The sequence below is a fragment of the Equus przewalskii genome, chromosome 9, assembly GCF_037783145.1.
Source record: "Equus przewalskii isolate Varuska chromosome 9, EquPr2, whole genome shotgun sequence".
Classification (NCBI taxonomy): Eukaryota; Metazoa; Chordata; class Mammalia; order Perissodactyla; family Equidae; genus Equus; species Equus przewalskii.
Window position 1 is genome coordinate 15088161 of NC_091839.1, and position 27283 is coordinate 15115443.

The 27283-nt window shown below is 59.7% G+C and overlaps 1 protein-coding gene across 4 annotated transcripts; it reads left to right on the forward strand.

Annotated features, from left to right (window-relative positions):
• On the forward strand, window positions 1–27283 carry CLPTM1 (CLPTM1 regulator of GABA type A receptor forward trafficking). Of its 4 annotated transcripts, none has more exons than XM_070632925.1 (14): window positions 1–1118; window positions 6754–6866; window positions 12865–12988; window positions 13986–14144; window positions 16078–16195; window positions 20487–20572; window positions 21275–21395; window positions 21854–22098; window positions 22706–22799; window positions 24747–24937; window positions 25199–25294; window positions 25593–25728; window positions 26299–26466; window positions 26575–27283. In XM_070632925.1, exons 3-14 carry the CDS (start codon window positions 12986–12988, stop codon window positions 26856–26858), a joined length of 1701 nt encoding a protein of 566 aa, XP_070489026.1. In that variant the 5' UTR covers window positions 1–1118; window positions 6754–6866; window positions 12865–12985; the 3' UTR covers window positions 26859–27283. The 4 variants fall into 4 exon arrangements, with proteins under 4 accessions (XP_070489026.1, XP_070489025.1, XP_070489027.1 ...); XM_070632924.1 differs by having other exon boundaries at window positions 33–958; XM_070632926.1 differs by having other exon boundaries at window positions 804–1092.

Here is a 27283-nt window from a genome sequence, read left to right on the forward strand (position 1 = left end):
GGGGGGTGGGGGTGGGGGGGGGGGTGGGGGTCAAGGAAGGTTTCCTGGAGGAGGCGATATGACTACTGAGCTGAGACCTAGAGGAAAGTGGAAATAGATACTAAAATAATAAACAACTAGACTATCCCAATGCAAGACCTGCTCACCCTCCCAGGGACTATGTAAAGTTCATAATAACGGCGCATGATACTGATCACTTCCTAAGCCTGAGACCTGGGGCCAGGTGCTTTATATTCACGATCTCACTGGGTCTTCCCCCCAACCCGGCGGGGCAAAAGCGGAAGAGAAACAGTGGGTACTGCTATAATGCCTAGTTTATAAACGAGGAAGAAACTGCGGCTCCAAGAGATATGTCCCTTGTCCGGGATCATGACACCCTCCCCGGGCCAGAGGTCTCTCAACAAGTGTCCAGTCTTGGAGCTGTAGAAAGACACAGAGCTAAGAAAGAGGTGGAGCTCTCAGACCCTGGAAGCCGAGTCCAGAGCGGCGAGGTTCGCTAGACAGCCGACCGCTGAGGGAACGCGCATGCGCACTAAATCAGGCGGCCCGAAGGCTTGGGGAGGGGTTGACAGGTGAGAGAGAGGTGGTGGCCGTGAGAACCCTGAAATAGTAACTCGGAAGGCACAGAAAGACTATCACCTAAGGGACTGGTCAGGGGACCAGACCAGGGGTCACAAGGCGAGGCTATTGGCCCAAAGCCCTGCTCCCCGAACCTGGGTACGGCAACCAGGAAGGCTCCTTTAACGCAAGAGGGGCGTGGTGGAGCGCAACGCTTTCAAGCGTTACGGTGGCCGGGAAAGATCAAGAATCATGAACCGGAAGGACATGAAGAATCGGCGGGGCAAAGAGAACAGGATCGCCTCGAAGGCTCATATAGCTGAAAGATGAGGGTTTATTCCAGCAGGCAGAAGAAATGGAGCCTGTAGGAAGCGCATATGTTGACGAGAGAGTCCTGAGAGTACGGAGCAGGCAGCGTTTCTACTAGATGAAAACAAAAGGGCTGCGGTGGGGAGGGGGCGTACGGTGGCTGGGTTGGCTCTTTCATAGCCGGAAGCGGCTCTCCCGAGAGGCGTGGCTGAGGCGCTTTTGCCGGTACGGTGGCCGACGCGTCGGGCCAAGTGTGAAATCTCGCGCGATCACGCTGGCGCTGTCGGGGTCGGGGCGGGGCTGGCGGCGGGGGCGGGGACCCAGAGCGGGAAGATGGCGGCGGCGCAGGAGGCGGACGGGGCCGGCAGCGCCGTGGTGGCGGCCGGGGGAGGCGGCTCCGGTCAGGTACGGAGGCCGAGAAGGGCCTGAGGGGTTCTTCCCCACCCGGTGGTCCTCCCACGGGGCGTGTCCTGCCCTTTTTCGCGGAATCCCATGCATCGGGGGCTCCTTGCCCAGAGGGACCTTGAATGCCGGGCCCAGGCGAGGCCAGGCGGCCCGGGAGGCCGGACAGTGCGGGGAGCGGGGCCCTGTTGCGCGCCGGGTCCCCTGCACGCTCGCGCTAGGCGGCCACCAGCCTCGTTGCTCGAGGCGGGAGACAGTGGCGTGGTGGGACGCAGACCTGTACCCAGGCTCCCCGGGTTCTCGACTCCGCGGTTCCAGGCTCCAGGACCGTTCCTAGGGTGGTCGGGCTCGCGGTGCCTGGGGTGTGGGCAGTGCTTGATTAATTGGGAGTTTTCTAGCTCTGGGGAAGTCAGGTTATCATCGTGGGTAAGGGCACGGGCTGTGGAGGCCAACAGACCCATTTTACAGATGGGAATCCAAGGAACGGCGACACTAAGGCACTTGCAGAAGGTCACCCGGGTTGGGTTTGGGATCCATTCCGTGTGGAAGTTACCAGGCATTGCTAACCCCGGGGTCAGGCCAGCGATGGGTGTGCTTTTGGCATAAACGAGTCCTATGGGGGTTAGTTCAGGTGCTCATGACTTCTGACCCATTGCCCTCTCTACTAAACTGAGGCTGCAGAACGTACGAGTTCAGGCAGCCACCCTTCCAGCGTTTAGGGAATCCACAAAGTGACAGCAAGGTGCTGTCGACCCACCCACTGGGATGTCGCTGACATGTGGGAGGCAGCACAGGGAGAGGAGGGCAGCTTGGGAAGGGAGGATGGAGCTGACTTTCTGCGTGACCTCGGCAAGTGACTCCCCCTCTTTGGGCCTTCATTTCTCCAGTGGTGAATGGAGGGGTTGGACAGGAGGGCCAGCCGTAGGATGGGCCACAAAGACAGCTCCAGCCATGTCCCTGCCATCAGTGGAGTGGGAGAGAAGGCTGACATGCAAAGAGTTAGCATCCTGGATGGCTAGGGTGGTGCCAGAAGTCTGTGCCCAGGACTGAGGGAGCCCAGAGGAGGGGCAAGTAATGTCACCTGGGGAGGACCCCAGGATGAAGTTTGCGTGACAGAGCCCAACATACCTGGTTCAGCATCTTCAACCAGGGGCGGCCTCAGGAAATGTCTATTGAGTTAGTGCTGGAATGAAGACTCAGTCCGTGTCTCCAGGGGCTTCCCAGTCTTACTGAGGTCTTCCCTCTGTGACTCGGTGGTGGTGGTGGGGGGGTGATCAGAGAGTCTGGGGCTCAGGGAGCCCTGAGCTTCCAGAGACACCCCCCCCCACCACCATCATCTCTTTTCCCACCTCTGCTTAAAACTGTTCCAGACTTACTCGTTTGCCTTGAGGATAAAGTACAAACACTTTAGCAGATCAAGGCCTCGGGTGATCTGACTTTGCTTGAACCTCGGCGCTGTTGACATCTTAGGTTAGATAATTCTTCCCTGTGGGCGCTGTCCCATGCATTGTAGGATGTTTAGCAGCATCCCTGGGCCCTACACGCTAGATGTCGGTAGCGCACACACCCCTCCCCAGTTGTGACAACCAAAAATGTCTGCAGATGTTGTTAAATGTCCCCTTGGGGGCAGAATTGCCCCCGCTGGAGGACCCCTGGCCGAGAGAAGCATCAGCCGCCCCGAGCCTCTCTTCTTTCCGAGAGTGTGCCCGCTATCTCTTTCCCCAGGCTTTGCATGTGTTTCTTGCTTCTTTATCTGGTTGATCCTTACTGGTCCTGTGCATCTCAGATGTCCCTCCCTAGGAAGCCCTCTCTGACCCTCTCAGACTGGATCAGGGCTTCCACAGCCCCCTGGGCTCCCGTGCCCCAGTGCTGCCCACTCTGGGTTGTCACTGTCTGTCTCCTCCACCTGACTGGGAGCCCCTGGAGGGCAGAAGTGAAACTGTCTTGGTCACCCCTGTGTCCCCAGCACCGCCTGGCCCGAGACCCGGCACAGAGCCGTGCTCAGTGTTTGTGGGATGGATGGCTCTTGAGGCAGAGGCCAGGCTGAGGTGGAATTCCCACGGTGGACCCCGGCCGTCAGTGAGGACGTGCTGGAAAGCCTGTCTTCACACTCCCAGCCCCGGCCCGGCCTCCTGGTCTCAGCTGCTTCCTGAGCCCCTTAGTGGGTGTTCCTGGGGATTGTGTGTGAGGTTGGACATGTGGGTTCAAGAGCAGGAACTGTGTCTTGGTCACTGCTGTGTCCACAGCCGCCACCACCCTCGCCTGGCCTCCAGGGCCTAGCCCAGAGTGGGCAGACCCTGAGTCTCAGGCTCCAGCCAGCCTGCTCTTCCTTCGGCTGGGGGCTCAGACACAGGGTCCATAGCTCTCCCGTTCATTCCTTCAGCTACTGTGTGTTGAGTCCCCACTGCATGCTAGGCCCCATGCTGATGCTGCGGGTACACCCAGGAACAGAACAGAGGTCCTTCCCGCTTGGGGCTCACGTCCTAGTTGAGGGCTGGGCGTGGGTGTGGGTGTGGCAGGGAGGAGAACCCACAGGGATAGTAAAGAGGATAAGTGAAAATATATAGCGGGTCAGATGGCAATAAGTGCCATGGACAGAAATAGAGCCGGGGAGGGGGCTAGGAAGTGAAGGGTGGGTGGGAGGGTTGCAATTTCAACGAGGTAGTCTGGGAAGGCCTCTCTGGAGGTAGTCTGGGAAGGCCTCTCTGAGGAGGCGGCTTTTGAACAAAGACTCGAAGGAGATGAGAGAGGGAGACATGCAGATACATGGGGGGAAAGCCTTTCAGGTAAAGGGAACAGCCCCTGCAAAGGCCCTGAGGTGGGAAGTGCCTGCTGTGATGAAGAAACAGCCAGGAGGCTGTTGTGGCTGGAGCCAGTCAGCGAGGGGAGGTGGGTGAGAGCAGAGAGGCAGGGAGGGGCCATGGTGAGGACTTGGCCTTTACTCCGAAGGAAGGAGGGCCACGGGAAAGTTACCTGTTTATCGAGGTATAGTTTTGATACCATGACACTCACCTGTTGTCAGGAGAGAGTTCAGTGGCTTTTGGCACCTTTATGTAGTTGTGCGGAGCCGCCACCCCCATCCAGTCTGGAAGCCCTGCCTTCCCCTCAGCACCTTTGCGTATAAGCTTTTGTGAGGACGTCCGTTCTCGTTTCTCCTGGTAGAGACCTACGAGTCGGGTTGCTGGTTTGCGCAGCAAGGGCACATTGAACTTGCTAAAGATCTGCCGTCGTTTTCAAAGCAGTGGCTCCCTTCTTCCCACGAGCCGTGTGCAGCCCTTCAGTTTCTCCACACCCTCAGCCGCACTTGCGACTGTCGTCTTTTGGGTTACGGCCATCCTCCTGAAGGGGCGGCTCGCTGTGGGTTTCGTTTGCATTTCCCTGGGAGGGCTTCCTGCCAGCCTGTCCACCACTGCGGCTAAGACAGCAGACCTGGGAGTCAGCCAGACCTGGGTTCAAATCCCGGCCTGGCCTTAAACTTCCGTTTCTTGACCCAGAATCAGCTCAGACCTGCTGGAAACCCTTACTCGGCCCCCCAGAGCTTCCAGGAGGGAGGCCAGCCCTGAGCGAGGGGACCCTGGGCCTGTCTAACCTGGCCTGCCCCTGGCCAGCCCCTTCCCTCCACCTTTCTGTCTCCCAGTAGGCCCTTCACCCACACGTCTGACAGCTTCTCGGGGAGGCCGCCCCCACCGCCCAGTCCAAGTGGGTCCCTGTCCCCCGCCCTGGTGGCTGTCATCTGCCCTGCTTGTTTCCTCCAGACCACTTTGCCTGTTTTCCATCTTTAATGGTCCTGTTGACTGTTCTGCAGGCGTGTTTCCCTCTAGGCCCTGAGCTCTGGGAGGCACCACCTAGCACAGGGCCTGGCGCACAGTAGGTGCTCAGGAAATATTTTTCCAACACCCGAAGGAAGTCTTTGCTGTCTAAAACATACCGATATCTTCACAACGTGGCCCTTGCGTCAGAGAGGGGAAGTGACAGGCCCAGGGTCTCACAGCCGGGAACTGAGGGACCCGCAGCCTAGGTCTATCAGATCCCACAGCCCCCACCTTTTACCACGGTGCTGCCTCACACTTTGGGGGATGGCAAGAAAGAGCTCTTGCTGGTGAAGGGGCAGGAGGTGACAAGTGACACATTTGACAAACACTGGCCTCTGCTCCGTGGCAGCCCCATCTGGCTGGGTGGGGGGGACCTCTGTCCCTGCCCCCCGGGGTGTTTGAGGCTGACAGAAGACTTTGCAGAGGAGTAGGCTTGGGGCGGGGCAGTGGAGGCCCGGAGTGGAGTGGATTGGGTGGCCTGGCGCCCGGGGGGCCCTTCAGGGAGCATTTGTTGATTCCACAGGTGTCTGTGGAGCCTCTGCTCTGTGCTGGCCCTGTGCTGGGTGATGCTCCTGCCTAACGGACGTGACGGTCCTGGTCCTGCCTCTTGAAGGCAGTGGGGTGAGGGGACAGAGCTGGGAGGACCAGGGAGCCAGCAGGAGCAAGGAGAAGGGCGGGAAGAATTGGGAGAATGTTCCAGGCCTGACATCATGAAATTGTGCTGCCGAGCGTCTGAGTGAGGAGTCTTCCTCCGGGAAGCCCCGCCTGCCTCCCCAGCCTGCCCACCCCCGTCACCTTGCTGCTGCCACCCTTCTTGAGTGACTGGGACAAGTGACTTAGATTCCCTGAGCCCCCGTTTGCCCGGCTGCCGGTTGGAGACGTCCGTAGTTCTGGCCGCCCTGGGAGGCTGTGCCGCGTCCGCTGCCCGTGCCTCCGCTGAGGCTCGTGGGAGCGCAGCTCTGGCTCTGGCTGTGTTTTTCTGTATCCGTCTCACCTGCTGACTCAGGAGCCCCTGGAGGGATGGGCCCCACACAGGGCTGGCCGCAGAAGAGGCCTCAGGAACTGTTTGCCCAGGGAGGGAGAAACCCAAGCCTTGCAGGCTCTGGCACCTTCTGCCTTGTCCCCAGTAACTGTCTCCTGCGTCCTGGGCTCCGGCCCCAGGGAGCCAGCAATGGCCCGTCCTCAGAGTCAGCCCATGTCTCTCAGCTTCCCTTCTACCCTCTGCTTCCCTCATTGTGTTCTCTGCACTGACCAGCTGGTTATGTTTTAGGGCTCACCTCCGACGTCCCCTCCTCCAGGAAGTCCACCCTGCCTCCCAGGCTGGACCAGGTGCCCCCTCTGGGCTCCTGCATCCCAGCCCTGCCCACTCTGGGTCATCCCTGTCTGGGGATGGGTCCGGCTTCACCTCTGAACTGTGGGCCTCAGGAGGGTAGCCCAGTATCTCAGTCACCCGTGTCCCCAGCACCAAGTAGGTGCTGGCAGAGTGTCTTCCTCTTGAAGGAAGAGGTCTCACGCCCCTTCCTAGGTGCTGTTTTTTATCCCTTCTCCAGTTACTGGTCAGGCACCCCCTGTGCTCAGCCCTGCGCTGGGCCGGGGTGCACGGTAGTGCCTGGGACAGCCCCAGTGCCTCAGGTCGCCTCCTCCCTCCTCACCCCAGCTCTGTCCCCGGCAGGTGACCAGCAATGGCAGCATCGGGAGGGACGCGCCGGCAGAGACCCAGCCCCAGAACCCACCGCCCCAGCCAGCACCCAACGCCTGGCAGATCATCAAAGGCGTGCTGTTCAGGTGAGCAGACGGGGCTTTGCTTTGGTTCCCTGAAAATCATTCAGGTAAGAAGAGCGTGCAGCAGCCAGGAAACCGTCACTGAGCACAGCCGTCCGTGCCGTATCGGTGGCGGCCTTTTTTTCTATGATAGAATTTTTGCATTGTGTGCAGTAGACTGGTCCGCTTGCTGGGGCCGCTGGGGCGGACAGCACAGACCGGGCGGCCTGAACAGCGGCAGTGCACCTCCTCGCAGTCCTGGAGGCTGGGAGCCACCTGTCAGCAGGGCTGCTTTCTCCTGAGGCCCTTCCCCTTGGCCTGTAGATCGGCGGCCGTCTGCTCCCGGGGTCCTCGCGTGGTCCCTCTGTGTGTGTCTGTGTCCTGATCGTCTCTTCTTAGAACCACACCAGTCACTGGGTTCGGGCCCACCCGTAGGACCTTAGTCACCGCTTTAAAGGCCCTGTCTCCAAATGCAGCCACCGAGGCACCAAGGGCTAGGACTCTGGCAGGTGAATTTGGGGGGACACAGTTCAGCCACAACATACACATTACAGAAAACTTACCCCTTGAGCTGTGTTCAGGTGTACCGTTTAGCACGTTGACGTGTTGTGCAGCCACCACCCCCATCCGTCTCCAGAACTTTTCCATCTTCCCAAACTCAAACTCCGTCCCCGTTAGACACTGAGTCTTCATCGCGCTCTCCCCAGCCCCCGACAACACCTTCTTCTTTCTGTCTCTGTGCCTTCCGCTGTCCAGGGACCTCAGATAAGTGAGTGACACAGCGCGTCCTTTTGTGACGGGCTCGTGGTGATCTGTGCGCGTGTGGACTCACTTGGCCGTTCCTGGGCGGTGGAAGCGCAGGGCCTGCCTTCTCAAAGCCCGGCCCCTGACGGACGCCCTGGGGAGACACTGTGTGGGGCAGGGGACATACCGGGGCCGAGTTCGGTCCCTGTCTGCCTAGACCTGGTGTGGTCCCCACCTCTGCTCTGGGCCTTCGTTCACCTCTCTGCCAAGTGGACATTTCTTTCTCTTTCTGGAGAGGTGTTAACAAAACGGTCAAGAGGCCAGGCCAGGCAGTTAGGCAGTCACTTCTTCCCGTTATGTGCCGTAAAGAATACCAGGGCAGAGGTGTTTAAAAGAGTCCTCCCCTTGGCTAGAACATCTTCCCACAGCGATGGCCTGCTGCAAGGGAGCCTGGGAAGTGTGGTCTGGGTTCTGGGAAACGGAGCACCGGGCTGCAGAGCAGGGCTTCTGTTGCTGAGGAAGAAGGGGAGGTTGGTTTCTGGGGCAGCTACTCGTCTCTTCTGTGCCGTCCTATTAGTATTTTCCCTAAACTCATAGATATTATGTGCTTGTTGTAGAAGATAAAACAGTTCAAACAATAGGTAAGAGTATAAAGCAGTGTGCCATCTTGGTGGCTCTCCCAGAAACATACCTGTAACTGGCCTTAACGGGATTATTTAAGGATGCTCACACACAGCTGTTCAAAATAGAGAAGAATGGGGAACAGCCTGCTTGTCCACAAAAGGGGATCAGCTCCAGAAATTTGAGGGACAGGGGGCTGTCAACCAGTATGTAACAGCACAGGCCTGCTCTGACCTCTGAGCTGTGTGACCAGTCAGGTGACCGCCCCTAGTGCCTGAGTTTCCACCTCAGAGATAGGACTCCTGCCAGCTCACAGGTCACCGAAAGGATGCCGAGAGAATCTCCCAACAGGGGACGCAGGAGCCCGCACAGCCCCAGAGTTGGCCGTGATTGCTTTTGTTGTTCAACGTAAAAAAAGCTTAGAAAGTATGTTCTAAAGAGAAACACTAAAAAATAGCCCACAATTCCCGACATGGTCACCAATCACATTCCGGTCAGGGACAGGCCCTCCCGCCTGCTGTCCTCCAAGAGGGTCGCACAGCCGTGCAGGAAGGAAAGTCCCACTGCTCAGTGTGGACACCTGGGGTCATTCCTGATGTGGACCCCAAGCTTCTTCAGCCATGGAACCCTGTCCCACTCCTCCCCCGGGTCCAAGAAGGACCTAGAATTTTCTTATATATCGGTTTCTTTTTGTCATGCTTTAAGCAGCTATGAATAAAGATTATTTTTATCTTTCCCTTCATTTTTACATAAGAGGCAGCCTCTTACACAGTTCTGCACCTTGGCTTTCTCATTAAGAGTGTGTCTGCGCGATCTCCGCCTCGCTGCGTGGGGAGCTTCCTTCCCGTGGACGTGGTTAAGCCCCCACAGCGCCGCCACTTTCCTTCCTTGGAACCGGCAGCACCAGACAGCAGGCCGGGGGGCCCGAGACCATCGCGTCTGGGCTTCTTACAAGGGGGTTCAGGGTTGGTTTCAGGGGTCTCTGAACTCCTTGGAATGGCCTTTTGTGGGTAGAGGGCAGGTCTGTGGTTTTCAGCACGTCTTCCAAGTATACCAGTGGTTACCTGGAGTGGGGGCAGGGTGGCAACTGGGCGGATAAATGGACGGGGTCCGAGGGAGAGTCTTCATTATACGTCTTTTCATGCCTTCAAAATCTTTCTGAACCCGTGATTGTAGTACCTGTTTAGGGTGGGAGGGAGGGTTGAAGGCTCTTTTATTTGCTTGCTCTGGAACGTTGAGAAGCATTAGGTGAGGGCTGGTCCCCTGCGGGCTGGCCTCCCAGGGCGGGGCTTCCCGCCTGCGGTGTGGATGGCGGGCGGGGTCCACAGGCCCTCGGAGAGGGTCGCAAAACTGTGGGTGGACGGGGACGCACAGATGTTCTGTGGGAGACTAGGGGGCTGGACTCCTAAAAAGTCCGGCCCAGTCTGCCTCGTTTGACGTGTGGGCACCCAGAAGTCCAGAGGGGTTGGGACCCCCACAGACCACCCCCTAAGCCAGGGCGTCTCTGCTCGTGGGTGTCCCTGCTCCCACACTCTCCTTTGGCGTATTTTCGAAAGTGGGAGCCTCTCTTGCGGCGCTGGGGTCCCCGGAGATCGCTGGTCTCAGACCTTCCCCAGCGCCCACGTCACGGACTTCTCGGCGAGGCAGCAGGTGGCGCAGCTGGGCCCCCGCCCCTGGGAGCCCGGCCCCCAGGGCTCCCTGGCTTCTGCAGGGAGAGACGAGTCCCTGCCTGCCCTTCGCTGGGGTTCGGGGTTCGGTAGGGAGGGACCCCACCTGCACGCGCATTCCCTCACAATGTTTTTCCATGCCGGAGTTTGTTGTCTGTCTTTTTCCTGTGATGAAAATAACAGCAATAATAGGTAAGACTTCTGAAGCGCTTATTGTGTATGTGCCAGGCTCTGTTCCAGAAGATGTATGCATCTCGTTACGTATGTGTGTGTGCATCTCTCTCAGTGCGTTTAGTGTCTGTAAACAACCCTGAGAGATAGTAGTGTTACTATCTCCATTTTAACTGTTGAGGAAATGGAGGCCCAGAGAGGTTGAGTCTCGCCCAAGGTCACACAGTCACTAAGTGGCATAGCTCGGCTTCAGATCCAGGTATTTGCAGCTTAGAGGCTGAGGACTTGACCTCTCTGTTATATAGCTTTTCACATGTGTAGTTAATAAGTACTTGTCTCATTTAATAATTACACCGCTGCGTGTATCTGGGAGACCTGAATTAACACAACAGAAGTTTATTTCTCTCTCGTGTACCAGTCTGGACCTAGGCAGATCGGGATTCTGCAGTCTTCTGTGACCCAGATTCCTTCCTGCATTTTGTTCCACCATTTCTAGATTTTGCCTTTTATCCTCATGGCCAAAAATGGCTGCTAAAGATCTAGCCATCACATTCACATTCCAGGAGGGAAGATGAAATCAAGGAGGGGTGCTCTTTCTCTTGAAGGCTACTTCCCAAAAGCCTAAAATAACACATTGTTTTTCCGTTTTATTGACCAGAACTTTACCCCGTGTCCACACTCAGCTGTAAGCGAGGCTGGAATTGTAATCTTTATTCTGCATGGCCAAGGGCACCAGCCAAAATTTAGTTTTCTTATTGAGGAAGAAAAGGAAGATGGATATTGGGAAACAACCAGCAATCTGCTACAGTTTTGTCTGGGGGCTTTTATTTGCCCCATTTAAAAACAATTCAAAGAGAAAAGCATACAGAAGGTAAAAATCACCTGGAGATGCCCATCATTCGTCGTCACTGTGTTGGTGGTGTTCCTGTTACACGTGGGTCCCCATGCACGCTGTTTGTATCATGCACGGTTTGTAAGGCAGTCTTGTGTTTTGAGGCGTTTTGTGTTCTCTTTTTCCTTACGCTATGCCGTCCCCTCCTTCCCAGCCACAGGAATGTACTTTAAAATCTGACGTCTGTCATTTCACACCTTTCTCTTTTATGTCTTTATTGTGTAAAGGTGTGTATACAGGTTGGATTTTTTTTTTTTTTTGGCTTTTTATTGCAGTAAAACACACATAACATGACATTGCCCACTTTTCAGTGCGCAGCTCAGTGGCACGAATCCACTGACAGTGTGGTGCAGCCATGCCTGCCACCCGCCTCCAGAACTTCATCCTCCGGGCGGAACCTGTCCCCGTTAGACCCTGACTCCCCCTCCCCTCCCCCAGGCCAGCTTTGTTGTTAACAGAGTGTACTACTGTGTTATAAAGCAGAACCGCGTTCTGTGCGCATCTTCATCTCCCGTCCCCTGGGACAGTGTCCCGGTGCTGCCCCCAAGTCACTTGCAGTCCTCAGACTGGCTAATAGCGTGTTTATTCAATTTTGTGAACGGAGAAGATGACTGTAAACTCTCTGTTTTAACAGAGATAGCGTCATTTTGTTTTTATTTCTGTTTTTCCTGTCATGTTATTGAGTACGCATCTTCCGAAGCTGTCTCGATGTACCTTTCGCAGGTTTTCTAACAGATTCTGAGGCTTCTGCGTTCCATGCTTCTGAGCATCGCAGACTTTGTTTTGGCCTCTGCTGGGGCTCACTCAGTGCCTGTTTCCTCGTGTGCCTGGCTTAGCCTGGGCTGTGCGTTGGTCGTTAGATGTGAAAAATTCGTCACGGGAGTAATTTCAGGCCTGGGATGTGCACGATCTCCTGCAGAGAGGACTTGCTTTGCGTCTGCTGGCTGCCCGGGGCATGGGGCATCGTCCCCCCGCTCTCCTCGAACCACCTTCAGGCTCTGGCCCCGCCTACCTGTCTGTGACTCCCAGGGAGGGCCAGGCCCCTCCTGCTGCCCCTCGTCCTGGGCCCAGAGCCCTGTGGGGTCTTAGCTTCTCCTGGCGTAGGTCTTTGGTGAGCTCGTGTGGCCCTGGGCCAGCATTTCTGTCACCATCAAAGTACCTAGCCTGTGTCCTCAGACACCAAAAGAAGCTTCCGGTGCTCCCCTGCTTCTCTGGGTTCCAATCTCCCCTTCAGTTTTTGTGTGGTAAGTTTACAGTCTTGTCCATTTTTCAGTGCTTTTAAGAATATATATTTACATAGATTCACATGTAAACTTGATTAAAAATATATGAAAGACAACGCGTATGAGCCATATATATTGTTATTACGTCATGGTGTATAATTATATGTGTAAAAGTAGTATGGGTTTTCTTAGAGGATTAATTTTTCTCCGGCTTCTCCGAGTCGGTTCCGGCAGGAGCGTTGGTCCGAAGCCCCAGCCTGTTGCTGCTAACGGTGAAGACTAACCCGTTACTTACTGTCTGCTTCTCTAGTTTTCAGCCGAAGTTCTGAAGTGCTGCTCTTCCTGAGCTGGTGCCTCTAAAGGCTTCAATTCCAGACTCTTAGCATCCTCTCACTTGGGGATCCCAGGGGACTGGGACATTAGGTTTCCTAGGCCAGAAGTTTCGAGGGTCCAAGCCCCTGCAGCCCCGTGGCCACTGGGAGCTCCTGGAGGACTGGGGGTGGGGGTCTGCGTGGAGACCAGGGCAGCCCAGGCCCCCATGCTGGCACACAATTGCAGCTCCTCGGACACGGCCTTTGGGGGCGTCCGTCCTCTCACCAGCCCCGGGTAGGCCCTGGCAGTGCCGCCGAGTCAGCGGGAGCTCAGGTGGAGCCACGCTGGAGAGAAGAGGCTTGGTCCTCACCCTGCCCTGCTTCCCTCCTCAGGATCTTCATCATCTGGGCCATCAGCAGCTGGTTCCGCCGAGGGCCGGCCCCTCAGGACCAGGCAGGCCCCGGAGGAGCCCCGCGCGTCGCCAGCCGCAACCTGTTCCCCAAAGACACTTTAATGGTAACCGCCAGCTGGGAAGGCGGCCCCTGGAGAGGAGGGCGCGGGGGAGGGCACAGGGCAGTGACAGGGGCCATCGGGACACACCCTGGCCCTAGTCCCTGGCGGGTCTGTGAACAGGTCTGGGGTTGAGGAATCCTGGGTCCCGCCACAGCCCTTGAAACCTGAGTCACTCAGGCGACACCCGGAAGGAGAAAGTAAATTCTCTAGGTTTCATGGTGCTGCTTTCTGGGGAAAGGGGCGCCAGAGGCTCCACGCGGCTTGTTAAGAGCTGTCTTAACAGGGTCCATACGTAGTTTGTTTCAAAAGTATGTTCAGGCTCTAAAAGTCGCGAAGGGAGGGGTGCAGGGGCCATGGCAGGAAAGTGGGAGGGAGAGAGCTGAGGCTGGCGGGGTCGGGTGGGGCAAGGGAGCGGCCACAGCGAGGCTGCGGACTCCAGGCCTCGGCCACCTTCGCTGTCTCTGCAGCTCTGGGCTTCCCGATTTCATGGCCTTCAGCAGGGTGACCACCGCTCAGCTGTTCTGTTCAGCAGGCCACTGGGGCCCTGGACAAAGGTGGCCGCGGGGACTTGAGAAAGGAGGGTGTTCTCAGGCCCGGCTTCCCGCCTCCCTGTGTTCTCAGTAGCTGATGCTCCCGCACCTCTGGACTGTGTTATCCATAAGCTGACGGAGCCCTGGCTGTCAGAGGCCGAGAAGGGAGAGGATAATTCAGGGAGATCCTGATGCTGTCGCACTCCAAATTCTAATTGGCAGCCTGGCCGTGGTTCAGTTGCGTTTTGCTTATAGATGTCACAGACGCAGACCAGGACAGATGTGGCGGGAGGATGAGAAAAGAGAACATTTATTCTACCAGCTGCTGCTCTTCTCCCCACCACCCCCTCCCCCACAGCATGGTTCCTTAATATCTTGACCACGACCACAGCTCTTCATCTGCTCTTTATCCGTCCACCTTCAGAGGCTCTTAGCAGCAGCCCTCAGCTCCCCTCTTCCCCTCCCGACAGAACCTGCACGTGTACATCTCAGAGCACGAGCACTTTACAGACTTCAACGCCACATCAGCGCTCTTCTGGGAGCAGCACGACCTTGTGTATGGCGACTGGACCAGCGGCGAGAACTCAGACGGCTGCTACGAGCACTTCGCCGAGCTCGACATTCCACAGGTGGGGACAGTTCCTGGTTTCTGGCCCCAAGGCTGTGCAGGGCACCAAGCTGGGCCATCTGGTGGAAGCCTCCTGGCAACCCTGGGAACTGGGAAATGTTATCTCCATTTGACTGATGAGGAAACTGAGTTACAGAGGGGTTAAGTGACTTACCCAAGGTCACACAGCTAGTGAGAGATTCAAACTCAGGCTGTCTGGCTCTGGACTCTGGCATCCCCAGGTTCAAATCCTGCCTCCTCCAGGAAACCCTCCCACACTCACAGGCTCAGGTAGTTGCCCTCTCTGGGCTCTCCCACCCAACGTCTGCCCACTCTGAGTTGTCACTTTCCCCATGGGACTGTGAGCCTATGAGGGTAAGGCTGGAGCCGTCTAGGTCACTGCTGTGCCCCCAGCTCTGGCCAGCATGGGGCCAGGTGCAGAATCGGTGAGTGTTGACGTAGTGTTGGGGCTGCCCTCTCATTCATATCCCCAGCAGATCTCCTCCTTGGCCTCCTGGTGGGGAGGGGCGTGTCTCTGTCTGTCTTGGTCTGTGGGGGTGATGGAAGCAGGGTGTGGATGCAGTCTTTCTGAAGCAAGTAGGATAAGCCATGCTGAGGGGTGCTCCCAGCCAGACCTCAGGCCCCTCCTTGGACCCAGGAAGGCTGGGGGGCAGCGAGCCGGGCAGTGGGAGCTGCTCCCAGGACTTGGATCAAACCCTCCTTCCAGCTTTGGGTGGGAGGAGGGTGTGTCATTGTCCCTGTGGGATTTTAATCTATGGAGGTGATTGAGGGACGACCTGGGAAGGCCAATGCCATTGAAAGGAGAATTTACTGCATTTCCCAAGAGGAAAGGGCACAGCACACGTGCGGGCCACGTGGGAAGCACCAAGTGTGGTCAGGAGCCAGAGCCAAGGCCGCAGACCGTGTCAGGGTTTCCAGGGGAAGAGCAGGCAGAGGAATCAGCCTGGGACAGGCTGGTTTGGGTACTGTGACGGGCTCTGGGCTTGAGGGGTCTCTAGTGTCTGGCGCCTGCCCTGGCTCATCCAGGGCATCTCACTGTGAGCGTTAGATAAGGGGGTGGCTCGGGTGTAGACTGGAATTGGTTGGTTTGTGGATAAAGCCATGTGGGCAGGCTGCTGCCTTGTGAACTGTCTTCAGGAATTAGGGAGCCCTGGGAGGGACAGGCTTTCCCTGGCCAGCTAGGTCCCCAAGATGTCAGAGCTACGTGAAATGTAGAAAACGTGATTAACACAGAGGGAGGGAAGGAGGACACGGGGCAGCCGGGGGGTCCAAGCTCTGCTCGAGGATCAGCCAAGGGCTCAGGCGTGGCCCTGGCCCTCCACCCCGCGCTGCTTCGGTTTCCTGTCTCTGCAGGTGGGGTGGGAAGAGGCCCCCTCCTCAGGGGAGAGGGGACGCAGGGTGAGAGGCAGAGCTGCACAGGGGCCCACACCCTGGGCTCGGCTCCCCTGATGCTGCATGTCCCATCACCCCTCTGCGTGAGCCCTGGTCGCCTCATCCAGAAAATGGAGATTGTAACACGGCCCACCACGTAAGGCTTACGTGGGTCACGTGTGTGAACCCGCCGGGTCAGGCAGTTCCCATGGGCAGTGCCCATGCAGGCCGACCTGCGTTGTCCCCCTATGGAATGAATCAGGGGCTGATGGTCACTGAGCCCCACTCTGGGCTCAGTGTCTGTGCTGGGTGGTCCTCACAGCACTGCTGTGGGGACAGCACTGATCACCCGCCCCCTGCAGGTGGGCACAGGCTCAGCCTGAGGTCACACGGCCAGGGTGTGCAGAGCGGATTCGAACCCGAATCTCTCTGACTCTGGTGTTGTGCTTTTAACTGCTCAGCCACGCTGCCCGCCCGCCGGCCGGAGAGTTGGGGATGGGGAAGTTGCTGGGGCGGCGGTGTGGGGCCTCACTGTTTCTTCTCCCCGTCGACCCACCATGCAGAGCGTCCAGCAGAACGGCTCCATGTACATCCATGTCTACTTTACCAAGAGTGGCTTCCACCCAGACCCCCGGCAGAAGGCCCTGTACCGCCGGCTCGCCACGGTCCACATGTCTCGGAGTAAGTCCCTCCCCGCAGCCAGACCCGCCGTCCAGGCGGCCGGCATCCTGGGAGCCCTGGGCCAGTGGACGGGCCTCAGATCTCAGGCGCACGAGGGTGGGCAGGCAGCCTGCGCCCAGCAAGGCTGGGACAGGCAGGCCGGCTCCAGCCCCTCCCACCCTGTCTGCCTCTGTGGACCCCCACAGGCAGACGGGAGAGGAATCAGCTTCGAAAGAGCAGGAGGAGAAAGGGGCTTTTGAAGGGCCGGAGACGAGTTCCAAAGGGGAAGGGCGGGGCCGTCTGGGACACAGTCCGGGCCTGGTAGGAGACGCCGCTCAGGAGTTTGGGAATGAACGACCAATTGAGAAATGAACAGAGAGATCCGGGGGACCTTGGGGACTTGTTGGATCCAGCGCGATCTCTAATCATGTCTGTATCAGCCCAGCCCAGTGAACAGGCCTGCACAGATGCCCGCCCTGGGGTGTCTTGTGGGATGATGCTGGCTCCCGGGTGGCCTGACTGGCCGGTCGTGCATGGCCGTGCTGTGGGCCCCCCGTTCCCAGATGTACGCCTCTGGGCAGCACCCTTCCTTGCCAGAGGCAGGGTGGTGAGGGCCGCGTAACTGGACCAAGTCCCCCACTCTCCTCCTAGCTGGCCGCCGGCTGGCGCTGGGTGCCCCCTGGAGAATCCCAATCCATGAACAAGTGCCTGGGACTGGGAGCCCCGAGAAGCCCTGTGTCAGGGCTGGCCCTGCACGACTCCTGATGCGGCCTTTGACACTGAGGTCTTCTCCACCCAGGGCAGCTTCTTCAGCTTTATGTCTCATTGCACATATGTGGTTTAAAATACAAATAACTCAACAAGACAGCGAAACTCATCTCCTGTCCCCCCCGCCCCTCCTCCCACAGCTCCCTCTCCCCACAGCAGCTGCCCTCAGCTCCTTAGCTGTCTCTCTGCTATTTCATCCCCACGGCTCCCAGTAACGAGGCGAGACTGCAAGTCCTTGCTTTCTCAGTCTTGGACGTTATCTCTTGCCGCTCTGGAAGAGAAAAATCTCAATACAGGAATATCATTTGGTTAGATTAACATTCAGTGTTTAAAGTGGTTTTGAATACATGGCTATTTGCATCTGAACCGCATGGTGAACATAGTTTATTTTTCTTCTTTGTCCAACTTCTTGTTTTCTGTGGGTTTAATCGTTGTGGGTGTCTTCTTGCTCCCTCAGTGTCTTTGTGCTTGAGTCCACTGTCTCACCGTACTTGCGTTTCAGCAGATCTGGAAACTCACGGCTCCCTCAGAAAGCCCCCGTTCCCCTCCGGTGAACTGCGTGTGCTCCGCCTTGCCTTTCTGTCACTGCACCTGTGGGTTTGGTTAAGGTCCCTGGCTGTTGTCGTGTGGCACAGCAACAGATGTACTTCTGTTCCTGTGGGTTAGATCTTTCCTGCTTCTTTTGGTAGAAAAATATCTCAGAGGATGATCATTTTTTTGTTAGCGTCTACACTGGAGGAAACAAAAAGTTGGTGACCCTATGTCGGTCCCCAAAACCAATTTGGAAAGGTCCCCCTGTGTTTGCTGAATGCTGTTCTGCGTGAGTGTGGGATGTGCTGTGCAGGATGCTCCACCCGGCTGGCTTCCGCGCAGCCAGATCTGCAAAGATGCAGGAGAAGGGGTGTGTCCCCGAAGGTGGGTTCGTCGGGTCTGGGTTAGACGTGCCCGGGGCCTCAGAGCTTGCCTTGAGTGTGACCCAGGTGGGTGGCTGCTCACTTGCGTCCCATTTCCCCCAAGTGACACCAATCATTTCTGTGGTTTTGTGTTTGGTGATCCGTGTCACTGTGTGATAAGGTCATGTTCACGGTTAATGCGACACATCTTGGCCTGGTCTGCAAAATAGAGTCTAGCCCGTGTACCTGAAAAGCCCACCAGGATCATCCAGGCCTCCCTCCCCGGCCTCACAGCTGGGACCCCTTGGAGCAGGGACTTGCGGGGACTCCAAGCTGGCCACCCGCCGACTGGAGGGCGGAGGACGAGAGCGTGGGATCGGAAAGGCCCCCGTCTCCCCGGAGGGCCAGTCACCAGTCCCGAGAGCAGCACTGTCCCCTAGAGACGCGGCACCAGCCGCAGAGTCATTTTAAGTGTTCTAGTGGCCACATTAAAAAAACTGAAAGAACCCATAAAATTAAACTTAGTAATAATTTTATTGAGGTCAGCGTATTGTCATTCAACGTGTGATCAGTCTGAGAACACGGCTTCCCACATTCTCTCTCCCTCTGCACTAAGGGTCACATCCGGTGTGTGCATTGCGCTCACAGCACATCTCAGGACCAGCCACACTGTCCCGGCTCAGTGGGCTGCTGTGGCCAGTGACCACCACGCTGGGTGGTGCAGTTCTAGAAGCTTTAATTCCTAGAAAAGGGGGCTCTTTCCTCCCCACGGAAGGCAGGTCCATCTCATATTGTAATCCCATCTGGATGCTGCCAAGCTGCAGAATGTTCTCCACCCTGAGCCAAAGCCTGTCTCCTGTCCCTCCCCCTCCAGGCCCTCTGGCGCTGGTGGGCACGGCTCCTCCCCTCCCTGTGCTCTCCCAGGTGTGGACCAGCTGCGGAGCATGTCCCCCTGGACTTTGCTCTCCAGTATGCCTGACCTCAGCTGTTTACTGCTCTCCTGGACGTGGGGGCAAGGTCTCAAATGAGCTAGTGATAGAGGTGGTGGGATGGGACTTGTGGTGGCAGTAAGAGCAGCAGGCGCTGGGCTGGAACCCCAAGTCAGTGCCCACAAGTGTTTTTGAACGTGAGCTTGTCCGTAGCGTCCAGAAGACCCCAGCCCTGGTTCTGAGGGGGTGCGAGGGCGCTGGGCCCTGGGGTTTGTGGGATGTGCAGGGACACTGCCTGGCTGCGCTCTGTGGGACACGGAGCTGCTTCACGATGGTCCCACCATGAAGAGGTGGGGCTTTTATCCGCATTCTCCAGAGGAGGGACCAGGGCCCAGGGAAGCGACATGGTCACCAACATGCCTCAGCTCATGGGAGACGGGATGTGACCCAGGGCCCCTGCTCTTGGCCAGCTCCCTTTCCCATTTCCCCATCTCTCCCTGGCCCTCGGGGGCAGGCTGGAGAAGGCAGGACGGGCAGGCCGAGTTTTGTCACAGCATAAGGAAGAGCTGGGAAGTGGCCCGGGTGGAGGAGGGGAGATGGAGCATACGCAAGCGCCAGCCCCGTCTCCTGGCGAGTCTTGGCGAGGTTCTGGGCAGGGTGGCAGAGAGCCTGTGGCCCACCTGGCCTCTGCGAGTGGAAGCGAGGTCCACTCCTGGCTGGGGTTTCACAGCCCCGAAGTATTTCTCACATTGCTGGCCCCAGGCCTTCTCCGGAACTGTCCACAGCCCACCTGTGTGTGTGTGTGTGTGTGTATGTGTTCTGGTCGTCACTGAGCCCCTCCTGTGAGGAGACCCCTGCTGTGCTGGATGCATCGGGGTCCACACGGGCCCAGCCCCTCCTGGGCTCCACAGACTGGTGCAGGGAACAGACAGCAGCGGGTGGTGAATGCAGGGGAGCGACAGAGGGCTGTGAAGGAAGGGGAAATGTCCCAAGGAGCATGGCCGGGTGCCTCCTTCCGTGGGGGGGCAGGGGAGCCCCGTGGAAGAAGGACACTTAACCAGGGACTTGAGGGGGAGAAGGAGCCCCCCAGGAAGATTCCAGCCGCGGTGGGGAGTGCCAGGTTGATGCACAGCACGTCCGAAGGGCCAGGGTTGGCATACTGGAGGAGAGGAGTGAGGCAGGCGTGGGTGGGAGGTGGCAGGGGCTGAGAGGTCAGGGGCTGTGGTGGGCATCGCAGGCACCCTGCTAGGGCCAGCGGGGGCACCTGGGGTCCTGAAGCAGCAGGAGGACACGGTCAGATACTTGGTTAAAGGACCACTGGCCGCCCTGCAGAGAGGGCAGGAGCAGCCAACGGGGGCCAGTGAGGTGACACGGTCATCCAGGAGCGGGCGCCGTGGCTGGCCCTGTTGGTGGGAAGAGTGGTGGGATTTGAGGCATGTGCTGGAGGAGGCGTCCACAGGATGGGCTGATGGAGTGGACGCCGCAGATTCTAGCGGAGGACAACTCGGGTTTCTGCCGGGGCAGTCTCGGCGTGTTGGCGTTGCTGTAAAGATGGGAGCCTGGGGCTGGACAGGGTGAGGGCCCTCCAGGCTTTCCGGCTGCCGTCAGTGTCAGCTGCGGGTGGAGGAGTGGGGGCAGCTGTTGGTGGGCAGGGGTCTGGCATCTAGACCCCGGAGGTACCAGCAGGTCTCATGTCCACCTGCTTCCTGCCTCCCCCCACAGTGATCAACAAATACAAGCGCCGGCGGTTTCAGAAAACCAAGAACCTGTTGACGGGAGAGACGGAGGCCGACCCGGAAATGATCAAGGTAAGCACCGAGGCGTGGTCAGGTCCTGGGGGCGTCAGCCGTTCACAGCCCCGCGGCCACCCACCCAGCTCCCGTCTGGCACGACTGCTGAGCCACGGCAGGGCCTGGCAAAGCCGCCTCAGCCCATGAGCCTCGATTTCCCTCTTGGAATGGGGCTAGGAGTAGGAGCTCCCTCTGAGGGGGCGGGGAGGTTCGGGGGAGTGTGTGACCGCCAGCACTGACGGCGTGGGCACCTGGCACGCTTGCCCCAAGTGTCGCAGCCACGAAGCGGCAGGGCGGGGGCTCACAGCCGGCAGCCAGGCCTTGGAGCCTGGGCTCAGCCGGCACGGACGAGGCCCCCATCGTGGGGCTCTCATTGGAGTCCTCCCGGGTGGCTGTGGCGCTTGCCTGTGTTGGGCACCAAAAGCTGGGCTCTCTCCTCGAGGTGGTCCCAGGCAGGAGGGGTGGTCCCTGAGCGTGGAGGTCCCACTTTGCAGCCTGGGTTGTGGTCCCGTCCAGATCTGCGGGCTGGGTTTTCTGCTGTCCGGTGCCCGGGGGATCCAGGAAAGCGCGTCTGTAAAGGCTGGCGTGGGGGCTGGCTACAGTGAGCCCTCGGCCAGCGGTCGCTGTGGCGGTCGCTCTTCTGCTGTCGTGTTGTCACGGGAGCCCTCAGGGGGAGCCCAGCAGTGCCTCTGAGGCCCACCAAACCCCATTTCCCCTCAGAGGGCCGAGGACTACGGGCCCGTGGAGGTGATCTCCCACTGGCACCCCAACATCACCATCAACATCGTGGACGACCACACGCCGTGGGTGAAGGGCAGCGTGCCTCCCCCCCTGGACCAGTGTGAGCCCCTGCCCTGGGCTCCTCACCCGCCATTTCCTTGTCTCCGCCCCCTCTCGCCCCCCTCGCCCCCTAGAGATCTCACTGGGTCTCCACCCCTCCCAGGGTCCCTGCCCTGGCTGGCCCCTCCCCAGACATTTCCCTTTCTCCCCTCCTCTCCCTGCCACACCCACTGGTGACCCCAGCACCGACCACCATGTGCCAAACCCGTCTGCAGACAAGCCCCACCCAGCCCACAGGTGTTTTCACGAACAGCGCATCAGTTGCCAACTTCGAAATCAGGGCAGCCTCACTTAAAAACCCAGATTTCCGACTCCTTTTATAAAACCCTGCCACGTGGTGACCCGCAGGGCACTCTTTGTTTGCCCTCTTTGTTCCCGAGGCTGAGGGAGTCCCCACCGCCGCGGGTCCCCGGGGCCTCCCGCCCGGGCTGAGCAGAGCCACGTCGCGTGTGCCCGCAGACGTGAAGTTCGACGCGGTGAGCGGGGACTACTACCCCATCATCTACTTCAACGACTACTGGAACCTGCAGAAGGACTACTACCCCATCAACGAGAGCCTGGCCAGCCTGCCGCTGCGCGTCTCCTTCTGCCCGCTCTCCCTCTGGCGCTGGCAGCTCTACGCCGCCCAGAGCACCAAGTCGCCCTGGAACTTCCTGGGCGACGAGCTGTACGAGCAGTCAGACGAGGAGCAGGACTCGGTGAAGGTGAGGCGGCGGCTGCCCGGCCCCTGCTGGGCTGAGGAGGCCCGCGGTCCCCCCGCCTCCCGGGCCCCCTGCCTCTGGCCCTGGCTCACTGGGGGGCCTGCTCCGAGGCGTCTGTGGGCCTCTGTCAGCTTTGCTGTTTGCTTGGCCGGGCCCTCTGCGTCTGGACACGCCCCTCCCTGCTCCTGCCCCGGACTCTGGGCTCCGGCTTGACGTGTCTGCTCCCTCTCACTGTCCTTGAGCATCTTCTGGTGTCTCCCTCTTCTGCGTGTGTCTGTGAAGCTGAGACCCGGTGTGCTTGCCTGGGGTCGTCTTTGGGGATGCGTTTCTGTCTCCCATCTCCCCTTCTCTCTCCATTTCCCTCCCTCCCTGTCTGTGTGTCACTCGGCCACCTCTCTCTGCCCGTCTGCCCAGCTCTGACCCACTCCCCTCCTGGCCAGCACTCTCTCCCCCTCTCTGGGCAGCCCCGGGGGTCAGGTCTGTGGGGAACATCAGCAGGTCCTCTGGGGCTCCCAGGGGAGGAGAGAGGGGTCGGCTCATGCGGGTGCTGCGTTGGTCAGCCACGGGCGAGGGCACGGCAGTGCTCACAGGCGTGTCCCCCACTCCCCAGGTTGCCCTCCTAGAGACCAACCCCTACCTACTGGCGCTCACCATCATTGTGTCCATCGTCCACAGTGTCTTTGAGTTCCTGGCCTTCAAGAACGGTAGGGGTGGGACCCTCAGGCCTTTGCGAGGCCGCAGGGGGCTGGGGACAGGAGGGTGCGTGGCACTGGGTAGGGCCTGCCCCCTCTCTCTTCCCCTCCATCCCCATAGGTCCTCCCCCTACTGGGGTCTCTCGGCCCTACTCTCCAGAGGAGTGGTGAGCTGGGGAGGGCAATGGCCTCAAAACTCCCAGCCCAGAAACTCCCATCCACGGGCGCGGCACTGGGTGGGGCCGGCCTGCTGCTCTGCGCGGCAGAAGCCAGGCCAGCAGCCCAGGAAGCGGCCGGGGAACTCCGAGGCCGGGAGCAGGGAAGCCCCAGCGCTGCTCCCGCCCCCTGCCCAGCAGGCTGCCTGGTAGGGAGGCCCCTCGGGGTCGACTGGACAGGGCCCACCCGAGGGGGAAGGTGACAGCCCTGTCCCCAGAAGGCTCCAAGGTTCCAAAGGCCAACAGTGGTGATGGCAGCCATTGCAGGGCCTGGCCACGTGCCAGGCACTGTTGTGAGTGCCCTAACCTGTTAGCCCCTTGGGTCCCCACAGCCACAGCCCACGAGGGCACCTGTCACTGCCTCCACACTCCAGGGAGGCCACGGGGGCTCGGGGTTAGCACCTTGCCCATGTCACCCAGCTCCCAGGTGGCCCAGGCAGGATCGGACCCAGGCAGCCGGCTCCAGCACCCACGCTCAGGCCCCTTCTCCCTTCCCCAGGGAACCCCAGTCTGCGGAGGCCTGCTGCTCTGCAGCTTCTGGAAGGGGCCGTAGTAATGAGTACTGTTATTAGTATTATTAAGACAATATTGCCATGATTGAGAATTACCTTCTAGAAAATTCTAATGTCAGAACTGGACAGCAGGTGTTGCCCACCACCTGTAGGGAGGGGGTCCTTTAGCCGTGGTGTGTGGCACGCTCGCTGTGCCTGGGACATGCCAGCTCACAGATGCTCTGCTGACTGCGAACAGGTTGCCTCGGGTGCCTCTTTTCGTGACGAGAAATGAGGGCCCAAAAGAGGTAGTCAGTCACCTGAGGTCACACAGCTGGGGCGTGGGCCTGGGTGAGCCCAGCTTCACACTCATGTTTGCTGCCTCCCCGGTGTGAGGTGGTACTTGGGGCCGCCCACCCCCACCAGAACCCCATCTCCAGACCCCTTCTTCGCGGTCAGGATTGGGGTTCTGTGAGCGTCCCCTTCAGATCCCCCAGGGTGTGATGGTCTGATGGGGGTGGGGGGAGCCTGCCAGGTGTGCCAGAACTCGGGAAGCCTGCGGGCGAGTGGCCCTGTGTCACGGGCCTCGCTTCGCCTCTATCAGGCGTTGCAATGGGTCAGCCCCTGTGGCTGCAGGCGCCAGACCTCAGCCCAGCCAGGGTCAAACAGCACTGTGTCCCCCTCTGGCTGCTGGGGAGACCGGGCCCTGTGGTGGGTCCTGGAGCAACATCAGAAGGAGCTCCGGTTGGAGACCAGTGTCCAGGGCCCTTGCTTGTGTCCCAAGTGCGTCCATGGGCCCGTCCTTCACGGTTCCAGGGTGGCGAGCTGGAGGAGGTGGTCTCGAAGCATGGGTCCCAGATCTTCCCTCCCAGGGGCAGTGGCATGGCACCAGGGTGCACAGCCCAGGTCTGGCATCACAGAGACCCGGCTTCCGTCCAGATTCGGCCAGGCCAGGCTGTGCAGCCTCAGGGAAGTGGCTCCCTGACCGGTCTTAGCACCTGGCATGGGGTGAGCACCTGGGATATGGCAGCGGTCCCGTCACCGTCACTACCAGTCGAGGGGCTGCACCCTTGGGGGTCTGGCATGAGGACTGCAGAGGTCCTCCTGCCTGGGGCTCCGGGCAGTGCCCATGAAGCTGACTCTTCGTCGGGGGGAGTAGCGTGCACCCCTTCCCCTCGGCAGGCCCAACGCGGCCCAGGGTCTGAGGAGGATGGGCATGCAACCTCCTGGCTTCCTCCCCCTCCCACGCACAGATATCCAGTTCTGGAACAGCCGGCAGTCCCTGGAGGGCCTGTCCGTGCGCTCCGTCTTCTTCGGCGTTTTCCAGTCTTTCGTGGTCCTCCTCTATATCCTGGACAATGAGACCAACTTTGTGGTCCAGGTCAGCGTCTTCATCGGGGTCCTCATCGACCTCTGGAAGATCACCAAGGTCATGGATGTCCGGGTAAGGCCAGCGCCATGCTGTTCCAGGGGCCACGGGGGTTGGGAGGGGGTCGTCTGGCCCAGCCAGACCCTGGAGCTGGCCCTGGGGGTTTCCCAACGCCTGCCACACTCCCAGGACAAGGGGATTTTCACACCGGGGGATTTTTCAGGTCACACGAGGGCAGGGGAACTGGGAGCAGTGGGGAAGGGCAGGGGCTGGAATTGGCTGGGGGGGGCGGGAGCCAGCGCGGCAGCTGACCACGGCTTCCCTCCCCGTCCACAGCTGGACCGGGAGCACAAGGTGGCAGGACTGTTCCCCCGCCCAACCTTCAAAGACAAGTCCACGTACGTCGAGTCCTCGACCAAAGTGTATGATGACGTGAGTGTCCCCCACCCTGGGCCCCGGGACAGGCTCCAAGCACCTGCACACTCCTGGGGGGCCAGGGGATGGGCAGTGGGTGGGGGACCAGCGCATCTGCCTGCTGCCTGTTGGGCCCCCGCTTTATGGCCTATGTCACACCCTCTAGTGTCCCCCGCCTGCCATACATACTTCCTGGCTGAGGCCAGAGTTCCCAGGGCCACCTGGAAATCCCCCGGGCCGGCCTGCCAGACCAGGTGTGGGTGAGTGAGGGTGGGGAGCAGGGGTGCCCGGTCCCAGACCCGCCCGTGCCCCACAGATGGCGTTCCGGTACCTGTCGTGGATCCTCTTCCCGCTCCTGGGCTGCTACGCTGTCTACAGTCTCCTGTACCTGGAGCACAAGGGCTGGTACTCCTGGGTGCTCAGCATGCTCTATGGCTTCCTGCTGACCTTCGGTGAGCAGCACTGAGCACACCCCCCGCCCACGCGGGCCGCACTGGGGCCACGGCAGCAATCACACCAGCCCGGCCTGCCCTCCTGCTCTCGGCCCAGTGTGGGAGCCAGACTTGTCCCCAGACAGGGACAGCCCAGGGTGGGCAGGGGTGGCCTGTGGCAAGCCTTGAAGGCGTGCCTGGTCCAGTCTGGGGGTCAGAGAGGGCTTCCAGGAGGCCACGAACAGTGCATTTCAGTCCCTGTCCTCAGGGGACCCACAGAGTGAATAAGCAGACAGCGAGTTACAGCGTGTGATGAGAGGGGTGCACGGTAGAGGGGGGTCAGGGAGATCTCTAGGGGGGTAATGTGTCAGCTGGGGCCTGAAAGATGCTAAGGAGAGAGCCATGCAAAGACCTAGTCATGGAGGACAGAGCACGTGCAAAGGCCCTGAGGTCAGATGGGCCTGGGGGCTGGAAGCGGCAGGGAGGCCACTCTGGCTGGAGCAGAGTGGCGAGGGGAGGGAGGCTGGAAACGCGGTCAGAGGAGGCAGGGTCCGGACGCCTCCACTCACGGCCGACCCTTCGCCACCGCAGGCTTCATCACCATGACCCCCCAGCTCTTCATCAACTACAAGCTCAAGTCCGTGGCCCACCTGCCCTGGCGCATGCTCACCTACAAGGCCCTCAACACCTTCATCGATGACCTGTTTGCCTTCGTCATCAAGATGCCCGTCATGTACCGTATCGGCTGCCTGCGGGACGGTGAGGCCCCCAGGGCTGGGCACAGGCCGACTCAGGGCCTGGTCTGAGGGAGGGGGCTCGGCCCAGTCTCCCAGGACCACCCCCCTCACCCCGCCCCGTTCTCCCCAGATGTGGTCTTCTTCATCTACCTCTACCAACGGTGGATCTACCGCGTCGACCCCACGCGGGTGAACGAGTTTGGCATGAGCGGCGAGGCCCCCACAGCAGCCACCCCCGTGGCCGAGGCCCCGACAGCAGCAGGGGTCCTCCCAGCCGTCCCCGCCACGCCCACGGCCCCCGCAACAGAGGAGGCCCCCACGCCCCTGCCCGCCAAGCCCAGCCAGGGGGCCAGCTCTGCCAGCGAGCCCCAGGAAGCCCCTCCAAAGCCAGCAGAGGACAAGAAAAGGGATTAGCCACTCCTCGTCCTCCTCGTCCACTCCAGCTCCTGGTGACCACCACCCCCGCCACCCTGGCCCCCTCGCCTCCCTGCCGTCGCCCTTTCCCTGGACAGATGGGGCCGGGGGTGGGAGGCCCCCACGGGCCAGGGCCCAGTGTGGTGTGGGGGCCGGGCAGCCCAGGGCACGTTGTTCGTGGAGGCGCCGTCTGTCCGTCTGTTCCTCTGTGTTTCTAGCCATCTCGCCCCGCCAGCCCAGCACCATCGGGAATCATGGTGAAGCCGACGTGGCGCTGCCGAGGGGGGCCAGGTGGGGGCGGGGCCGGGGCCCCTCGGTGGGACACCCACGGCATCCATCATCTTGTCCCCCGTCCCGGCCCACGCCCTCCACCGCCCTTTAACACAGTCTGGATTTAATAAATTCATATGGGTGTTTAACTTAAA